Raw genomic sequence first — 14,954 nt, forward strand, 5'->3', positions numbered from 1 at the left:
TCACAGGAGGAACACCGCTCCTCCCTGCAGGATATCGGAGCCCAGGTGGCAGTACCAGCCTTCGTATCTGCTCTTGGCTTCCTCATCCAACTGAGGCTGGAGGGCTAGGCCCTCCCTTGTGAACCAAAGCACTGAAGTTCCAGAGCCAGAAGAGCAGGACAGGAGCCTCCTGAAGTACTTGAGCTCCAAGTTTGGTGGTGCTCCTAGAGCCAAGACCTGAAGCTCCCCTAAACTAAAAGCCCCTGCCTAAACCAAAAGCCCCTGCCTAAACCAGCTGAGGTGTCCCACTTGCTCTATGGTGCTTAGACACATCTTGGGTAGGCCCAGGAGACTTTAAGTGTTGTGAAGGCTAGTCAGCTGAGATCCTGGCCGGGCTGCAGAGCAGCAGCCCTTTAAAAAATGGGAAGGTGTGACCCCTTGGTCCCTAAAAGGCCTATGTCTGGAGTCCCAGACAGCTCTGTACCCAAGCTCCTGCCTCTTAACTAGCCCCTACCCCTTGACAGGCACCAGGATCATCTACGACCGAAAGTTCCTGCTGGAGTGCAAGAACTCACCCGTTGCCCAGACGCCCCCCTGCTGCCTCCCTCAGATTCGGGGGGTCACAACTCCTCTAATAGCCCCACCCTCCAGGCTCGAGGAGCGGAAGGAGCAGAAGGAGACAGAGGAAGAGATACCTGGTAAGGAAAGCAGACCCTAAAATTTAAAAATGGCTTTGAACCCAAATGCCCCAGTTAAGTAGAGTGGGGGTTCGATTCTGAGAGGGGCTCCTTCACTGACACTGAACCTGCAGACCCCAGCCCAGCAACCAGTCCTCCTGCCTTTTCTCTCTCCAGATGATGCAGTTTGAAGTGGACATCTCATCCAGTGAAGGTGACCCTGTGTGTGGAGTAAGAGGAATCCCTCACGCTGCTGCTGCTGCCTCCTTTTTCTGGGGTATCCAAAGGCCAACTGGCCTCATCTAATCCAGAAGCGGGTGACATGGTGGTTCTGTGCCTCCCTTAGCTCTGAGGCAGCTAGACCGGGGATAGGAACGGGCAACTTGCCAAGCCCTTAGTTCTACTACTCTTTGGTCTGTAGGCACTCCTCCCAACCCCCGGCCCTTGGCTCGGGCTGGGGCTGGGGCTGAGGGATGGAGAATGTCACTGTCTGACTGCTTAGTAAACACTCAAAGAAATGCCTTGGCTCCAGTGTTCTCCTCAATGCTGATCTTCCCATCTCACCCATAAAGCTAAGGGTCCCAGCAAATCTGGTTAGGATCAGAGGTACCAGGTTCCTTCCCAGCTCCCACTGGGCCCACTTCCAGCAGCACTTAGAGCCTGAGGCAGGCTTTGGGGGCAGGCCATAGTAGCTGCTAAACCATCAACAGCAATAGCCTGACCCCTGCCAAGGGCTGTTCCAGCCTTTCCAGGAAGCAGCCTTCCTGGAATCAGGCCTCTCTACCAGTCCCTCCTTAGCTTTTCCAAAGCAGGAGAAAAGAGGCACTGCCCCAGCCTATAGCTTTCTTTTGTGTCTCCCCATACCTTTTCTGCCTCCCACCTGTAAGTACCAACCATATTCCAACACTGGAAACCTGTACTCTCCCTTTTCACAGCATGATATGAGCCTCCTGGCCCCTTCTACCTGGTTCTGTTGTCCTCAAAGCGTTAGAAGACCTTAGGACCCAAACAGAGGCAGAAGCTTATTTGGTGAGTCAGATAAAGAGTCATAATCCTACTCTCCCCATCCCCTGAAAAAAAAAATCATGATCCCATATGTCAGCAATCTGGTCTTTTTCACCTTCAATTTATACAGCTAGGTTCTAATCTCTGTAGCACTTGCATACCTCAAGGGTGATGCAATGCAAATAGGTCTCCTTTTTTTGAGGGAAAAAAATTTCCCCATGCTATTTGAGCCTCTGTTCCCATACTGAAACAAATCATCCAAACATAGGGTTACTCAGCCCAGCAAGGGATGTATGTTTCTGTCTAATTTGGGGGAGAGTGGCAGGCAGTAATCTATTCACGCCTAGCAAGGCCATTCATGATGAATAGAGGAAGAACAGAGGTGTGCACGGTGCACAGCGGGCAGGGCAGTTAAGGACACCAGAGGGAACCAGGCTGGCATAGGAAGGGCTCATCTCTCCTGCCCAGGTCCCACCACATTGAGATGTTTTTATTGAAATGCATATGGTGTGGGTAACAAGCGGCCTCCCTGTGGTCCAGGAGGGACCTCTTCCCCCAGAGATGGGTCAGGCCAAACACCCCAATGGGGCAGACAGTCTCCCAAGTGGTAAAAGGAATCCAAGTTAGGGAAGGCCTCCCATGCCAAGGCATAAGAGATGGTGTGAGATGAGGCTGGGGAACCCATAGGATTAAGGATCATGTTGGATGCCTGGCACGGTCTGGTTCTGCTCAGCTGTCGCTACAGATTTCTCTTCATTGGCCTCCTCCTCTGAAGACAGACTCCTCTTTTCCACAATTAATCTTTTAACTCCCACCATCCACTGACTGACCTCAGTCACATGGTCAACCATGAGTGAGCGGTGGATGTCATCTGCTGTATCCCACTGGTGGCTTGAAAGCTCTGAGGAGAGAGAGGGGCTGAGCAAGAAACCTGGAGCAAAAAACATAGCTGCAACTCCTCCCCTCCCAACCAGTCAAAATCTCAGCACCTAGTCCAACTTGGACAACCATGGCAGGATGAGGGGCTTAGGCTATACCAAGGGACCCAGCCACACCTTGCACCAGCAGAGCCATCCTCTTCTTTACAGGCATTGACAGCTTCCCTCCAGCCCACTGTTCCCGCAGCAGAGCCAGGCGTCGGCTGATGTCATCACATACCTGCTTCTGAGAGACAGAAGCCCCCTCCAAGTCAGTGCTGCCAGCCCAACAGGGGCAGGGAAAGGAGCACCACATAGGAAGCACCTGCTTTGTCTGGCCCAGGAACTTTACACTCTAATCTCAGAGTTATGGTTCTTTACGCAAAGATTAGAGGCCCCACTAAGAATCTGATGAAATCTATGGATCTCCTCTCAAGAAAAATGCATGTATGGCTAGAATTTTTAAATTTCTGGAGTTTCTCATATGCTCAGAAATTAATTCTATAGTGCTGCTTTACAAATAAGGAAACTAAGGACCAAAGAGGTGAAGATCACTCTGCTTTCTTTTTTTTTTTTACAAACTTATTTATTTATTTTTGGCTGCATTGGGTCTTCGTTGCTGTGCACGGGCTTCTCATTGTGGTGGCTTCTCTTGTTGTGGAGCACGGGCTCTAGAGCACAGGCTCAGTAGTTGTGCATGGGCTTAGTTGCTCTGCAGCATGTGGGATCTTCCCGGACCAGGGCTCGAACCCATGTCCCCTGCATTGGCAGGTGGATTCTTAACCACTGCACCATCAGGGAAGCCCCTCTGCTACTTTCCTTTAAGACTCCTCAGATCCCTTGCCTCCAGAGAACTTAGGAAACATTATCAATAAAAAAAGGGGTTGTTGTTGTTGGGTTTTTTTTCCCCTCCCTAAGCATAATATCAGCAGGGTCTGTTCTCAATGGCCTAGAGGTACGTAAATCAGGCTGTTATTGTCATTAATGGGAGCTGAATTCAATTCTTCCTATAAGCCTCTTCTGAGGCTTGTGAACCCTCCTAAATCCTGTGTTCATTTTTCTAGGAAGTCCTTAGCAAACTCTGAAGGGGTTCATAACTCAGAAAGGATTAAGAGCCATTGCTCATAGGGTCAGAGGGTCTACTTTTGAGAGCCATACCTGCATCTGGCTGTTGATGGGAGCTTTCCCACTTACCTTTGTGTGGCAACGGCAATCCTCCAGTGCCCTTTCCAAAGGTCTCAGTACATCTTCCAGCAGAATCTCAGGCTCAACAACTGGGAAATTTGTGGGCTCCATGCTGGAGGGAGGACAACTCCCCACAAATGGGGGTCTGGAAGCCTTACTTGACAGAGGTGGAGGCCCCATTGGGGGGGCCCCAGGAGATGTCTCTGAAGTGGGGACTGAAAAGGTAAAGCAGGATCAAGCAAACATGGCTTAAATAGGTACAAAGAAATAAAATGGATGATGTGATAAAGAGGAATAGTAGAGGGACCTACCTAGCCTGAGTGTTCAAGGAAGGCCTTATAAGGTGGTATCTAAGTTTATCCCAGCTCACACTATGTGACTTATGGCAAATTACCTTTAACCTCTGAGCTTGGGTTCCTCTTCTGTAAAATGGGGATATTATAGGAATAGTACTTATTTCACAGGGTTGCAATGATGATTAAGTAAGAATAGAGGTACAGCTGCTACATTAGTGTGTAGCAAAAAGTGCTCACAAAGTTAAGAACCTGGATGAGACAGATGCAGCCATAAAGAGTTGAAGGAACCATGTACTAGGGCAGAGGTAAGGGAAGGGCCCAAGAGGTGGAAAAAGTCCTGACTTGTTCAAGGAACAGAAACAAGGCCTGTGTGGCTGGAAATGATTAACACTGAAGAAAGTAGTGTGAGCTTTCACTGGAGAGGTAAGCAGGGGTCCAGACCCTGCAGGGCTTTGGAGGAGTTTAATCTTGAGCCATTACTCCATTAATGGTAACAGGAAGCCACTGCAGGTTTATAAAAGCAGGGACTGATATCACTAAACTTGTTTTTTATGACATTCACTCTGTATGGTCTGTGAAAAGTTGATGAGAATAGGTAGAGGAGGGCAGGTTAACAATAGTTCAGGGAAGAGAATGCTGGCATGGACTAGAGTGAAAGAGTAGATGAGGGGAAATGGAGTGGTCTGAGGTATATTTAGGAGGAGGTAGAACAGATCTTGATGGAACGGGGTGAAGGAGAGAGAAGCCAAGGATGACTCTTGGTTTCTGACTTTAATGATGGGATGGTGGAATCACTATGGAAAATGAGAAAACTGGAGGAGAAAAGTCAAAAATTACTTTTAGGTATCAACATCCACATGGATGATAATTCATCTAATTTGGTCTGTCAATTTGACCTTCTCAGCTCCAATAACCATTTTTTCCACCCTACCTCAGCCTCCCATCCCCCTCTGCCTCGTTCTCAGCAACAATAACCACCCCTCCTACCCTTCCAGCTCAGCTACTCAGATTTTTGAGGTGCAGTAAACTCACTCCCTTTAAATTCATAGCTACAGATTTTAAAAGGTATCCAACAGTGCCTGGAAATCATATACTTTGCCTCATTTTTCCACTCTTCAGAACAACTATTTTCACATCTTATCTCCTCTAAACTTTTCTACCTTCTCCTTTTATTTTCCTTTCCCTGCTGTCTCTCTACTTCTGACCCTACCTCATATTTCACTGAGAAAATAAAGGTCATTGAACAGGAACACTCTCATCTTCTCACCACCAGTTCTACTAGCCCACTTGCATCTGTGTGGCTGCTTTCCTTCCTCCTCTAATAGATGAAAGGTTCCTGCTCCTATCAGAGGCCATCTCTCCAGCTGTACTCTGCATCCCCGCCTCTCTTGCCGCCTTCTCTAGGCTTCCCTCCTGCAGTTATCCCTTTTCTCCTGTGCCATCAGTTCTCCCTCTCTACTAAACCATCCCATCAGCATACAGAACCATCCCTTACCTCACGCTGCATCCTCAGGCACTGCCCTATTTCTCATCTCTGCTTTTTACAGGAGAATTTCTTCAGTGAGCTGACTACAGTTACTCTCTCTACTTTTCACATTCTCTCCTCAGCCCATTCCTGCTGGGTTTCTGCTCTCATCACTCCTGACTGCTTTTGTTAGGGTCACTAGTGATTGCTATGTTTGTCAAATCAAGTGGTCCCTTTTCTTCATCTTATTTAACCTCTCAGCAGCATTCATCAGGGTTGAATCAAGATTTTAATCTCTCCCAGAGTAAATTTTACTTTTCTTCTTACTTCTTTTGCTCTTTCTCAGTCTCATTTGCTAATTCCTTCCCTGTTCAACCTTGAAATGCTAGAGCACCTTAGGGCTCTGTCTTGGATCCTTTTTAGGCCTCTATCCACACATTCTCTTTATTCAAGCCCATGACATCAAATACCATCCATGTGACAGTGACACATTTCTGTAATTCTGGCCTAGACCTCTCCCCAGAGTAGCAGCCCAAATTTAACATGGCCAAGACAGAAAGCTTTTTTCCTCACCCACCAAAACCCAGTTATCCCATAACAATGAACAACACCATCCAGTTCCTCAAGTGAAAAAATGTATGTTAGGGCCTCCCTGGTGGCGCAGTGGTTGAGAGTCCGCCTGCCGATGCAGGGGATACGGGTTCGTGCCCCGGTCTGGGAGGATCCCATATGCCGCGGAGCGGCTGGGCCCGTGAGCCATGGCCGCTGAGCCTGCGCGTCCGGAGCCTGCGCGTCCGGAGCCTGTGCTCCGCAGCGGGGGAGGCCACAACAGTGAGAGGCCCGCTTACGGCAAAAAAAAAAAAAAAAAAAAAAAATGTATGTTACATTGCTGCTTCTTTCACCTCACCTACTACACCTACTCATTCCTACTGACTTTCTTCATGACATAACCTATATCCATCCAATTCCTACCACCTCTAGTACTCCCACCCTTGTCCAAATCATCATTACATCTTACCTATGTTAGCAAAATAGCCTAATTTGTCTTTCCACTTCTTCCCTAAAATCTGTTTTCCACACAGTAGACACAGTGATCTTTTTAAAGATATGTCGGTGTTTCTCAACCTGGGGAGATTTTGCCCCCAGGACAAGTGTCTAGAGACACTTTCGGCTATCACAACTGGGTGGGTGCTACTGACATCTAGTGAGTAGAGGCCAAGGATGCTGCAGACATCTTACAATGTATGGGACAGTCTCTCACAAAAAAGTATTATCTGGCCCAAAATGCCATTAGTGCTAAGGTTAAGAAACTCTTGATTTATATTATAACTCTGCAATGTTACGGGTGTGGATAAGAGAGGGGTGAAAAGAGCTGAATCTGAACTCCCTTTTCAGGACCACAGATCCACCTATTGGCACGGGAAATGCTCAGGGGGAAAGGACGCCCTCCTCTACTTTAAATTTTTCAATAGCTTCCACTTTACGTAGATTAAAATACAAACTCCTTATCCTGGTTTACAAAAACCCACTATGATCTGGCCCCCTGCCTACTTCTCAGATCTTAATCTCTATCCCTAGCCCACTGTGCTCTAGCCATCAGATATTCCTTCAGTCTCTGAATTTGCCAAACTTATCTCAGAGCTCCTGCAGTAGCTGTTTCCAATGCCCTGAATACTCCTGCACCTGATCTTTGTGTGGCTAGCTTTTAATCATTCAGATTTCAGCTTAAGTGTCAGCCCCTCAGATACTTTAGTTACCCAGTCACTCTCACATCACCCTGTTTTATTTCTCTGCAAAGCCCTTACCACCATTTCATCTATCTCCAAAGCGATAGTGTGGACTCCAAGAAAACAAAACTTTTTGTCTTGTTCACTGCTGTTTAGTTTGCCTTCAAACACAGTAGGTGCTCAGTAGATGATACTGATTAAATGAATAACACGTTAAGTCTGAAATGCTTATCATACAGTCAAGTGACGAGGAAGAACAGACAAATGGGTATACCACGATGGGGTTCTGAGAACAGATCCAGGTTGGAAATAGGATTTGAAAATAATTTGGGAATTAAAAACTATATTAAAAACCGTAGGTCTGGATGAGATCACCTAGGGCGAAAGCACAGAGAGATTCTTTTGAGACCAACGTACCAATTATTTACCTGGGCAACAGGTAAGGAGCTCGGAAAAGGGCCAGAACTCGGCCCCTTTCTGGGGCTCCAACCTCTCTCCTCAGGAAGTCCTCAGAGAGCAAAAAAGGCCCACGGTACAAGCTTATCCCTGGCACCGCCCATTCTCGGCGGGTCACGGCGCACAGGGCCCCCACGCACCTCTGGGGGATCCATCCTGGGGAGCGGCGACCCTCTTGGTGAGCGGCGTGCGCTTGGGTCCGCCAGCCTGGGTCTGCAGCCTGTATGAGAATTGCGGCGGATCGTTCCAGCCGCGCTCCTTGTTGCCTGCGAAGGTGAGAGGACGTGTGAAGCGAGCCCGGGGGCGACAGAGGGTCCGCACCCCGCGCGGTAACCGCCCCCAGCCTGGGCCGGCAGTAGACCCAGCGCCCCAGCCCACCCGCAGCGCTCACCCGGTTTCACGTACAGCCCCGCCATCTCCACTTCCGCACGGCCAGCGGGGCACACGTCACTTCCGGGGCGGCCGCACCCGAGCCGGCTGGGGCACGCCCCCGGCAGGGCCGGTTGCCTGGAGCCCTCCAGGTTGGACAGTTCAGAAACGCTGGGAATCGCCGTCGAGGCCCTGCTCCAACTCCCTAAGGAACTCTAAATCTATTCCAGCTAATAAAGCACGGGGCCCTAACCACATGGTACCAAGTGGGGCTGTTTTCCAGGAGGTGGCGCACTAGGAGCCCAAGTGGGGTCCCTCTCTCCAAATCTCACAGTTGCTCTCAGGAGCAAGTTCAAACCACCAGAAGCTCCTGCCCCACACATGCCCCCACTGTGATCTAGCCAGGTGGACTTCCAGAACCTCTGTCCACTTCCCTGAACGTTTACACTCTCTCGGCTGGAATGTATTTATCAGGAAGACTAGCACACTTAAAGTACCTCAGACCAGGTACTTCAGGTGTCTCACCTGAGCTCCCACAACCTTCTGAGATTTCCTAGTTGAACTACATATTATCTTCAGTACTGTTTATTTGACTCTTGTTTGACAGTCTCAGAAGGTGGAACTCCTATTTTATTATACTTCCAGTGCCGACCTTAGTGCCTAGTGCCTATATATTCTTAAAAATATATTTCTTAAATGAAGTCATTTTTCCAACACTCGCATGCCCTTATGTGACTACCTGCAGCCACCAACACCAAGCACAGACGCAGACACTCATCTCATACAGGTTGTTAACTCCCAACCCAGTCCCAGGCCCAATATACTCACATCCAGTGAGGTCACTGAGGGATTTTTATTTGTACTGATTTTGCTATAAAGTGTTGCTGAGGTAGAGCCAACTGTCCAGGGCTGGACAGGGGCAAGGAACACAGGGACCCAGGGAGAGGAGAGCCCGGGGCCTAGGCTGTGGTACAGGGCCTCTCAATCATCCATATAAACAATAAATTGAGCAATAAATAGAGGGTGGGCAAGGGTCAGTGGGGAAGGCAGAGAAGGCTCCAAGGGGCGAGAGGCTGCAGGTCCCTGGGGAATGAAGGGGTACAGAATCGGGCATGGACCCAGAACCTCCTTCCCCAGTCCTCCCCGATTAATTTAGGGCATGTGGAGCAGAGAGGGTTTCAGCCGGAAGGCATCAAGAAAAGAGAAGACGCCCCGCTTTCGAGGGGCTGCCCCTGCACCCCCAACCCCTCCTTTGAGCAGGGGGAGGGGCAGGGGACCTCCAGGGGAGTCCACAGAGCTGGTCCGCTTGAGCCGCAGGCGGGCACGGGCCTGGGCACCCCAGGCCTTGCCTCGAGCCGCAGAGGCCACAAGACACTTCTGGTACTGAACCTAGGGAGAAGGGGAATGTGAGGATCCACTTCCTTTCTGCCCCTGGACCCCTGAAAGCTTCTGCAGGACAGGGACCCAGCCAAGGCTTCAGTAGGAAATGAAGCTGGTAGTCTGCCACATTTGGAGCCCCTACAGCATTCACAGGTAGCTGAATAACAAAAGCCTAAAACTTCACATTCACTGAGCATTTAAGGAGAGCTTGACACTGTGTTAAGTTCTTAATATATATAATCTAATCCTAGTCTAGTTATTTATCGGGTGTTATAATCACCATTTTGCAAATGAGGAAGTGAGATTCAGAGAGAATACATGACTTGCCCAAGGTCACGTAATCAGAAGTTGATAGAATTGGAATTCAAAACTAGTTCCAATTGCACGGCCTGTGCTCTTAACCATGCCCACCACTATGCTAACTCTCCTCCATCTCTCATTGCAGTGGACTTGACCCTGGCAAAGTGGACTCCCTAATCAAGGGGATGTTCTACAACCCAGTCCCAGTGCAACTGCTCTGCTCCTCTCTCATTGGAACTCAACAGGGTTCTAAATGGTCTTCTTACTTCTCGTGTCTTCCAAATCTACCCATACTATAGCTTCAGTGATCTTCAAAATCCACAAACTTGACTTCACTGTCCTGCTCAAAACCTTTCAATGGCTCAAAGTGCCTCAAGATAAAACAAATTCATCACCCTACCCTGTAAGTTCTTCCATGACCTGGATTCTGCCATATTTTCTGCCCCTATCTCTCACTCCATCCCCCCCTGCACTCCAGATACACTAGATTCTTTCACATACTCTAATCCACTGACATCCCTCTCACCTTCACCGCTGGGGTTCCCTGTACTTGGCACATGTCCTGTCCCATTCCCCTTCACCTGGATAACTTCCCTCCTTGGACCTTCAACTCTCAGTTTTCTATCACCTCTTTCAGGTAGGCCTCTTGAACCTCCAAAGGGGCCATATCCTCCATCATCCTGTGGTGTACAACTTCCTTCTGGCCTGTCTCTGCTCTAACCTAAGTGTTCTGTGAGGGCAAAGGCTATACCCTCTAAACCACTGAATTTCCAGGGTCAAGTATGGTTGAGTTCCGGCAAGCACTCGTATTTGAGTGAATAGGTGAACTGAACTGAGTGCAAGTGTCTCATACTCAAATGCCCACAGATAACCAGAAAACAATTTAAATGAGAGAAAACAGGAAAGACAACGCTCACCCTTCAAGGCACAGCCCTGACACAATTCCAGCTAAATGCTGACATGTATACGTGTGAACCCAAGTGTCAGAGCTTCTGATATTTAACAAAAAACACAAATGGCAATTATTATGTGAAATGTCCTGGCCTTTAAATATTGACAACTAATTAAAGCTTATTAAAAACAGCATGAGGGTCAAATAAAATACTGCTGAACCACAGTCAGCCCTGGCATGGCTGGTGTGTGATCTCTGGAGAGGTTGCCGATCGTGAACCCCAGTCACCCGTACAGAGCAGCTGCAGGGCAATCCCACCCACCCATTCCCACCCCGAACTCACCATGCAAGCAGCCTGCACAGCTTCGGAGAGTCCCCCTGCATGGGGCTGGCACCAGAAGGCCGCACACTGGAAGCTCTGACGGCCCAGGTCAGCAATGAGGCCAAAGGAGTGTGGGTCACGACCAACACCAATAAAGGTCACGAGGCGCACAGGGCACTGCCACAGTGGCTCCTCCTCTGCACCAGCCTCTGTCTGCCCAAATCAGGCCTAGTCACTAGAGGGCCAGGTACTAGCTGGACCCACTGAGCACTTCCAGTAGCAAGCAATAACCCCTTGGCATCCCCACCCACTCCTCCACACCCCCAACTTCACCTTCTTCTGGCTGGTACCTGAATGGGATGTGCAGTCATGAGAGAGTCAGATACGCTGAGCATAGCAGGGACCCAGGCGTCCCGGTCCCCATGGGTGGTGAGGGTACCAATGGCCTCGTTCAGCACGTCCATGCCTGGGCGGGGGGGGGGGGGGGGACAAGCCCACCATGGTGTCTCCCAGGCGTAAAGAAAGATCTGCAGGGAGTGTCTAGGCCCCACTCACTGACTTAGGATTCAGAGAGATGGGAACAGAATAGCTGCAGCCAGGTTTAGACTCCTGAGTTGAGAAGGGTGGTACATCCCAGGCTATAGAGAGCCATGGGAGCACTCTTAGAAATGGTGGTAGATCCTTCCTTTCCCACCTTCCTCTTCTCTTATGCAGCCCACCCCCTCCAGCCCACTCAGTCCTCACCCATGGCTTTGGTGACTGGCAGGGTCCCCATGTACAGTGCCTCGTACTTCTGAGCAGCCTGGCTCACCGCATCCAGTAGCTCCACTGAAATACATACACCAAGTTGGCCTGGGTACTCTCTCAACAACCCCTTTCTCCACACTTCTAAGGGAACTGGAACTAGCAGAAAAAAGGCCATGGATGTTCCTCCAATTTAGGGTTTGGGATCCCTGGGAAAAGGATACCTCAGAAGTTCTCTATCTCCAGAGAAGTACTAAATAACCAGAACCCCCTTCCCATCTTTCACCAAAGTAGCCTGTTGGTGCAGTGCAGCCCTTCCCTCCCCATACCTTGTCGAGGCAGGTCTTCAGGGGAGATGGGGTCTAGCGAGCAGCAAGGGGAATCACCACTGACCCCTACTCGCTCTGACAAGATCTGAAACACAGTGCAGCCAGCATGAGGTGTAGGGAGGGGGAATTGAGGTAAGGGAGCCAATACCACCCTAACCCAACCACCTTAGCAGCTTCAGACCCACTTCCATACCCACATTCCCTGCCCCACTCCTGGCCCTTACCTGGGCACAGAGCCCGTGTAGGGCACTGGCAATGGCCTTGGCAGGGACGTCACAGCGAAACACATGGCACTTGAGCATACAGCTGTCTTTGTCACCCGCCACAAAAGCGAAGTCCCTGGCAGGGTCAGAGATGGGGCTAGGGCAGGGCCAGGGATGGAGCTGGGGTAGAGGCTAGGTAGTGACAGGGGCCTGTAGTGCCTGCAGGAGGCTGGAAAGTCAGGGTTATGGCAGGGATGGAACAAGGAGATCAGGGCTGGGGCTCCAGGCACCTGGCTGTCACTCACCTGTCACTGTTCCAGAAGCATGTGGAAGCACACGAGAGAATCAGCCCAGCCTCTCAGGCTCTCCCCAATCCGTCCCTGCTGAGCTGGGCCCACCCTCCCCAACCAGGGCTGGACCAGGCAGGGGAGGCAGAGCTTGGGTACATGTCAGAGGACCTGTGTCCAGGGGTTCAAGTACAGGGGGTCAGCATCAGTGGGGATCACAGCCTGCAAGGGGGAGGGAGGAGCAACTCTCCCTTTCAGGGATGTAGGGGTCCTCACCGGCCCTTGGAGCTGCCCACACCCCATACACGAATGTGCACCAGAGGCTGGCGGTGGATCAGACTGTGGTCCAGGGGATTCACCAGGCTCATCACATCCTTCTTCAGGATCATCAGCATGTTCTGGCCCTGCCAAGGAGAGGTCAGCCCAGAGTTCAGATGAAGGTGGTTGCCATGAGGAACAGGCAATTCAGGGACAACCACCTCTGCTGGATGCTGGGCTGAACCCCTTGAAGGGCCAGCCAGCTTACCTCGCCCCAGGTACCATCCGGGGGCTGGCTCTGGCTACGGGTCTGGGCCAGCTGCTGGATGCAGTTATTGACTGCAATACTGCTCTTCCCTGGTACCAGGTCCTCTTCAGGTACTTCTACCCAGCCCAGAGAGCGGACTGCGAAGCACTGACAGGTTGAGGTAAAGGACAGGAGGACCCTGAGTAAGTAGAGGTGAAGTAGGGTGGGAGGTGCCACAGGCTCCACATATATAAACCCTCTGAGACCTCCCTTCAGCCTTGATTACCTCTGCTCAGCCCAGTCTCACCCCTGACCTTTCCCTTGGGACCCTCCCCAATGCCCTGGGCTGGCCCTCAGGCCCAAATCACTACCTTAGCCCCTGGCTCCATTCTCTGGATGTAGGATTCTTCACCATACCAGGACAGAGAATTACTGCAATAGAGCAGAGCTCGTAAGAGGACCACAATTCCTACAGAAGGGACAATGGTGAGGACCAGACTACTCGATGGGCACAAGATGTGGGATAAGACCCAGAATATAGTGTCCCAAATATAAAGTCAGAGTGAGACAAGGCCCAGGACATATTACATAAATGTAACATAAAGTATGGCTTAGAATTTGAGGGAAAATTCAACACACAGGACACAGAATAAAACAAACATGGAACAGGGTCCAAAATCTGGACCAGAGCCCCAAATCAGGACAAGAAGACCCTAGAACACAGGATAGGAACCTCCGTGGACAGAACCTAGGGTAGTGACCAAGGCCTAGAATATGAGAGGTCAGGACCCAGAATACATAAAACAACATGTAGCAAAAAACAGCTTGGAACAAGGAACTCAAAACACTGGGAGAGTCAACAATATGGGACAGAGCCAAGAACACATAACAAAATCCTAAACATGGGACACGGTCCAGAACCTGTGCTGGAAAGCGGACTGTGGGTCCAGCTGCATCTTTGAGTGCCATGGAACCCCAAGCCTTTCATTTTTGCCTGGCCTATCCCTGTTACCTCCGGTCCAGTGAGCTCTCCAGGCTGGAGAAGGATCTCCCCTTGGGGGGCCGAAGTCCCCAAATTCCCTCCGTCTTCTGTAGAGAGGGGGCTAGGTCAGTGTGGCAGCAGGCTTAGATCCACACATGAGCTCAGGCCCCCTCTTCACACTCCACCTACCGTGCCTGGGTCCTCTGCATCTCCTGACTCCCAGGTTGGGCGCTGCCACTGGGTGCTACCGCTGGGTACATGCCAATAATAAGTACCTGCAGCATCGCGGATCTTCCTCCAGCCAGGGGGCAAACCTGGCTCCCCCTCCAGACTCTGGTCCCCCCACAAGTCATCTACAGGAACGTGGGATTGGAGAAGGAAGGCATATATGTGCGCTCAGAATAACACTTTGTCATAACCCTTCCTCCAACCCAAAAGGCATAACTTAGCGCTGAAGGTTCAGCCTGAGGGTCCAGGCTTCCAACCTTGGATACTGCAGTGCAAAGATCGGGGCTCATTTGTTCCCTGGTCCTCACTCCGAGACGACGCCCCTCCCTGTCTTTGAGGCTGGGGTAGCCTTTCGCGCTCCCTCGTCCCCCCTCAGCTCCCGATCCTCCCATCGGGACCCTCTGTGCACACCATCGCAGTTGACCAGAATGATGGCCAGCATGTAATCCTTGCCCAGCATAGCCCTGGTCGCGTCCCCAGCTCGCCTCCGGAGCTGCTGCGCCTACAAGTCCAGCCTCTCTGCGCTGGAATCGGCCTGGCCAGCTGGCGCCGCACAAATACGGGGCGGGGCAGGGGCCGGGTCCTGGGGGCGGGAAAGGATCCGTCTGAGCAGCGCCTCCTGTCGAAAGGTGGCGCGTGAAAACAGCCGTCCTGATCCCCCGGTTGCCGCGCGTTGGCGTGCGAAGGTCTGGAGGAGGAGCAAGGT

At 50.9% G+C, this 14,954-nt stretch overlaps 3 protein-coding genes across 12 annotated transcripts in view; 1 reads left to right on the forward strand and 2 right to left on the reverse strand.

Moving 5' to 3' along the window:
- The window catches only part of ANKHD1 (ankyrin repeat and KH domain containing 1), a 124,112-nt gene extending 122,938 nt beyond the window's left edge, over nucleotides 1–1,174 (forward strand). For all 9 annotated transcript variants that reach the window (XM_060093454.1, XM_060093445.1, XM_060093448.1 and 6 more), the window contains 2 exons: nucleotides 504–677; nucleotides 834–1,174. In XM_060093454.1, the coding sequence (XP_059949437.1) occupies nucleotides 504–677; nucleotide 834 (175 nt within the window). In that variant the 3' untranslated portion in view covers nucleotides 835–1,174. The remainder of the gene's footprint in view (nucleotides 1–503; nucleotides 678–833) is intronic.
- Nucleotides 1,175–2,097: 923 nt separating this feature from the next.
- Nucleotides 2,098–8,200, reverse strand: SRA1 (steroid receptor RNA activator 1). Its single transcript, XM_060093462.1, has 5 exons — nucleotides 8,099–8,200; nucleotides 7,848–7,973; nucleotides 3,773–3,978; nucleotides 2,717–2,825; nucleotides 2,098–2,562 (listed from the first exon to the last, which is right to left on the reverse strand). Exons 1-5 carry the CDS (start codon nucleotides 8,121–8,123, stop codon nucleotides 2,351–2,353), a joined length of 678 nt encoding a protein of 225 aa, XP_059949445.1. The 5' UTR covers nucleotides 8,124–8,200; the 3' UTR covers nucleotides 2,098–2,350.
- A 10-nt stretch (nucleotides 8,201–8,210) lies between these two features.
- On the reverse strand, nucleotides 8,211–14,946 carry APBB3 (amyloid beta precursor protein binding family B member 3). 2 transcript variants are annotated; one of them, XM_060093459.1, is made up of 12 exons: nucleotides 14,660–14,946; nucleotides 14,210–14,373; nucleotides 14,051–14,127; nucleotides 13,410–13,470; nucleotides 13,060–13,206; nucleotides 12,810–12,937; nucleotides 12,268–12,382; nucleotides 12,044–12,128; nucleotides 11,715–11,798; nucleotides 11,321–11,436; nucleotides 10,992–11,183; nucleotides 8,211–9,465 (listed from the first exon to the last, which is right to left on the reverse strand). In XM_060093459.1, the coding sequence occupies exons 1-12, from the start codon at nucleotides 14,706–14,708 to the stop codon at nucleotides 9,229–9,231; spliced, it is 1,455 nt and encodes a 484-aa protein (XP_059949442.1). In that variant the 5' UTR covers nucleotides 14,709–14,946; the 3' UTR covers nucleotides 8,211–9,228. The 2 variants fall into 2 exon arrangements, with proteins under 2 accessions (XP_059949442.1, XP_059949443.1); XM_060093460.1 differs by lacking the exon at nucleotides 14,660–14,946 and having other exon boundaries at nucleotides 13,060–13,237; nucleotides 14,210–14,368.
- Nucleotides 14,947–14,954: the final 8 nt, after the last annotated feature.

Source organism: Mesoplodon densirostris, chromosome 3 (assembly GCF_025265405.1).
Source record: "Mesoplodon densirostris isolate mMesDen1 chromosome 3, mMesDen1 primary haplotype, whole genome shotgun sequence".
NCBI lineage: Eukaryota > Metazoa > Chordata > Mammalia > Artiodactyla > Ziphiidae > Mesoplodon > Mesoplodon densirostris.